Source organism: Chaetura pelagica, unplaced genomic scaffold (genome assembly GCF_000747805.2).
Source record: "Chaetura pelagica isolate M959 unplaced genomic scaffold, ChaPel_1.0 scaffold1222, whole genome shotgun sequence".
Lineage (NCBI taxonomy): Eukaryota > Metazoa > Chordata > Aves > Apodiformes > Apodidae > Chaetura > Chaetura pelagica.
The window spans coordinates 381,013-384,980 of NW_009952494.1; the positions used below are offsets into that span (position 1 = coordinate 381,013).

The following is a 3,968-nucleotide window of genomic DNA, read 5'->3' on the forward strand; positions in this document are numbered from 1 at the left end:
ATACGCGGGGGGGAGGTTTTTTCCGTGGCGCTGCCTCTCCCATAGATCTTCCAGCCATGACAAATCCAGGCTTGGGTCCGGTTTCCCTGCCTAGCTCCCCACCTGTGACACAGCCCAGCGAGCAGGATGGGTCCACAGGGCCTCCTCACCTGACAGTTCCAGCTGGTAAAGCAAAAGAAGGTTCCTACAGGCGAGGCCTCTGGCTTTTCCCCAGGCGCGGTGGATGAGACGGGCTCCATGCCGTTCTACGCCGAGGAATGTGCCTCCATGCTGGCCGTCACCTTCAGCGGCGGGGACAAGATGATGAGGAGCATTGTGAGTACCATGCAAGGCACATCTCTTCCCCACACCTGGGACAGCCCCCTGCCGAGAAGGGACAAAGCTCTGTCCCTTCTGATTGCCACTCATCTGCCTGAGGCTGGAACATGGGTTGTCTTCTGAGGCAGGGGATGAAGCTACTTTTTATCCAGGTGCCATAAACAGTTGCTCTGAGAGGGAGGTTCCTGTTTCCAGCTGTTCCTGGTGTTGTCACTTTGTCAGGCTGTACCTTGCAGTGCAGTGACCCTCTCTCTGCAGGGGTGCTCATGGGCATGCCACGTCCCTGTGCCCAAGCACGGATTTTGTCTGTGTTGTGTTTGTTCCTGGGAATGTCATCAGAGAGCACCCCTGGCTCCCAGGAGCCTGGAGCAGGACTCCCATACTTCCATGGGCTTTCCCAATGAGGAAAGGGCTGTGGCTCTCCCTGCCCCACCAGACCCCTCACTGCTGCTCCCAAGGGATGTGGGATCAGAGGGGCTGGGAGCAGCATCGGGCTCTTTAAACCACTTGGCTCCAGCTCCTTCTCTCTTTTGGCACATGTGTTGCTCCCAGCTGAATTTTTCAGAATATTTTTATCAGCTTTTCCCTTTTTTTGCCAAAAATGACTTCTTGTCAACAAAATGTCCTTTTTGTCTGAGCCAAGCTGCTGGACCTGTTTTCAGCAGCCCCAGGCCTGACCCAGTGTGCTCCTCCCTTGGTGCTGGTGCACTTGGGGGGCTCTCAAGCCAACGGGCCTGTTCAGCTGGGACCCATTCCTGTCCTGTGGGGACAGTGGAGCCCGAGACACCCTGGGGTAAATGTCACTGGGTCCTGACTGGGCTTGTGTCATCCCTGGCTTGAAGATCTCCTTTCAGGACAGGCACTTCCCTGGCAAAGCCAATGAGGCAGTGAAGTCCCAGCAGTTTGTGGGGGGGGGTCTTGGGGGAGCTGAGGGACAAGGGACAGTGCTGAGGGTGCTTCTGCAAGCAGGGACGTGCATCTGTGGCTCTCTGCCTGCCAGAGAGGTGCTGAACCCAGACTGGTCAAGCAGGCTTCCCCATGTGCTGGGTGTAAACTGGGGGAACAGGGAGAGCCTGGGTTACTCAGCCACCTGGCTGGGACTCAGCAAGCTCCTGTGGCAGGAATCCCTGCTGAGCTGGAGCACAGAGCAGTGGCTGGGCCCATGTGGCAGGGAAAGTCAAACCCAGAACAGAGCTGGTTTTTCCTTTCAGAAATAACTTCAGTTGTCCCAAGCTGGTTTGGAAACTCCTGACGGTAGGAAAAAAGGGAACGGCAGCCAGGCTGTGCTTTACTTGGGAGTGACAGGGTTTGGGGTTTCAGTCCAGCTTCCCCCAAGCCTGCTGTGAATGAGAGTGCTTTGAGGGTGTCAGACCCCACTCCATTTTGAACACTGACCCCATGGGACTCTAGCATAGGAGCTACCATTCCATCGGGGAGCCAGGACAAGGTGCCATGGCACATGCCGAGGGCTCCTGTTCCTGTGCAGTACTGCCATGGCTCCTTTAGCATGCCTGTGCCATGTTAAAACTGAAAGGCCTCTTTTTCTGGAGGATACTCTTCTCCCAAATGGCCTTTAACTCTGCTGCAGGGATGTCAGAGTTAACTGCTCAGCAGCCATCTGCTGGGTTCTTTTCTTTTACCAGACTATAAACATTGTGTGGTTTCCTTAATGGGAAGAATTTAATATGGCTTCTGGCACTTGCTGCCTTTCCTACTGAAAGTTTATGCTGCTCAGGGTGTTCTTTGTGGGACGTGCAGCATCCGAGCATGAGCTGGAGTTGTTAACAGCTGGCAGAACGTTGTGGAGCCAAGCACAGGAGGCAACAAAACCTACAGCTTTTGGCAGGCTGTCTCCCCATGAGGAGCACAGAGGAACAGACGTGGTTGGTTTGCAGTGAGGGGGCATAATTTGGGAACTTCCCAATGTCTCTTTGGAGGCTCTGTGTGCTCTGCAGAGCCCCGGATGTGCTGCAGTGACACTGTGGCCAGCAGTGAAAATGAGGAAGGTCTCAAACTGTAATGACCCTGAGTTCCCCCACTGTGGCTTAATCCAGGCCCAGTTCCTCTCTGTCTCTCTCCAGAGGAACTATCTGTATTCATGGCTTCTCAGCCTTGTCCCTGAATCTATCTCAGCTGGGGAGCTGTGATGTTGTCCTTCCCACCTCGTACTGGTTATTGCTGAGTACTCCTGTACTGGCCAGGAACTGTCTGGGAAATATTTTCAGGCTTTTCAGCAGCTAATCCCAGACCCTCTCTCCCTGCTGCTGCCCTGCTCTTGTTGTTGTTCTGATCTTGGCTGAGGGAGGATGACGAGATCTCTGGCTGCCCCTCCTGTCTCCCAGCCTGATCTCAACAACCACAGAGAGAAAGAAAGCTCATGTGCTGCACATTCCTCCCTCTGTCTGGGGGGAAGCTGCTCGTGCAGAAGAGACATCCGAGAGACAGAGAGTTTAGAGGTGGTTCATGCAAGCAGGGGGTTTAGGACCACCTCCCTGTGTCTCTGCTCTGGAGGGGGGATCCTTGGACAATCCAGAGAACTTCCTTTTTTTTCCTTCCTCCTTTTCCTCCTCATGAGGCTTGTGGTAGAGCAAAAGCAATTACCTGAGCATTGCTGACAGGAACACATGAGCAGCAGATCAGCACAGCAGCTCTGCTGGGAGAACCCACCAGCTTGTGCACCCTCCTGCTCTCAGGGGGCTGGTGCAGGAAGCCCCCATCTCTCGTGCCCTTTGCACAGTGCAGGGGACACACTGACCCGTGTCCCAGGGCTTTTGCTGGCGGTTGTGCCGCAGGCTGAGCTGGTGTGGCCAGGACACAGCTTGGGGCTGGGACTGTGTGTGTTTGGTTGCTTGAGCACCCAGCCCAGCCACCCCATCGTGGCCAGCAGTGGGCTGAGAGGTGGCACCTCTGCCCTTGCTCGGCAGGTGACGACAGACTGGGACCTGCAGAAGGGCACGGGCTGCACGGAGGGGCACACCGGGACCTCGGCTGGCGCCCCCCCCGCCGCCGGGCTCAGCAGCCATCTGCTGGGTTCTTTTCTTTTACCAGACTATAAACATTGTGTGGTTTCCTTAATGGGAAGAATTTAATATGGCTTCTGGCACTTGCTGCCTTTCCTACTGAAAGTTTATGCTGCTCAGGGTGTTCTTTGTGGGACGTGCAGCATCCGAGCATGAGCTGGAGTTGTTAACAGCTGGCAGAACGTTGTGGAGCCAAGCACAGGAGGCAACAAAACCTACAGCTTTTGGCAGGCTGTCTCCCCATGAGGAGCACAGAGGAACAGACGTGGTTGGTTTGCAGTGAGGGGGCATAATTTGGGAACTTCCCAATGTCTCTTTGGAGGCTCTGTGTGCTCTGCAGAGCCCCGGATGTGCTGCAGTGACACTGTGGCCAGCAGTGAAAATGAGGAAGGTCTCAAACTGTAATGACCCTGAGTTCCCCCACTGTGGCTTAATCCAGGCCCAGTTCCTCTCTGTCTCTCTCCAGAGGAACTATCTGTATTCATGGCTTCTCAGCCTTGTCCCTGAATCTATCTCAGCTGGGGAGCTGTGATGTTGTCCTTCCCACCTCGTACTGGTTATTGCTGAGTACTCCTGTACTGGCCAGGAACTGTCTCGGAAAGATTTTCAGGATTTTTCGCAGCCAATTCC

At 54.9% G+C, this 3,968-nt stretch overlaps 1 protein-coding gene across 1 annotated transcript in view; it reads left to right on the plus strand.

Annotated features, from left to right (window-relative positions):
• The window catches only part of PCSK7 (proprotein convertase subtilisin/kexin type 7), a 16,914-nt gene that overhangs the window by 7,077 nt on the left and 5,869 nt on the right, over window positions 1-3,968 (plus strand). Inside the window, exon 8 of the mRNA XM_010008899.1 lies at window positions 215-315. Within this exon, the coding sequence (XP_010007201.1) occupies window positions 215-315 (101 nt within the window). The remainder of the gene's footprint in view (window positions 1-214; window positions 316-3,968) is intronic.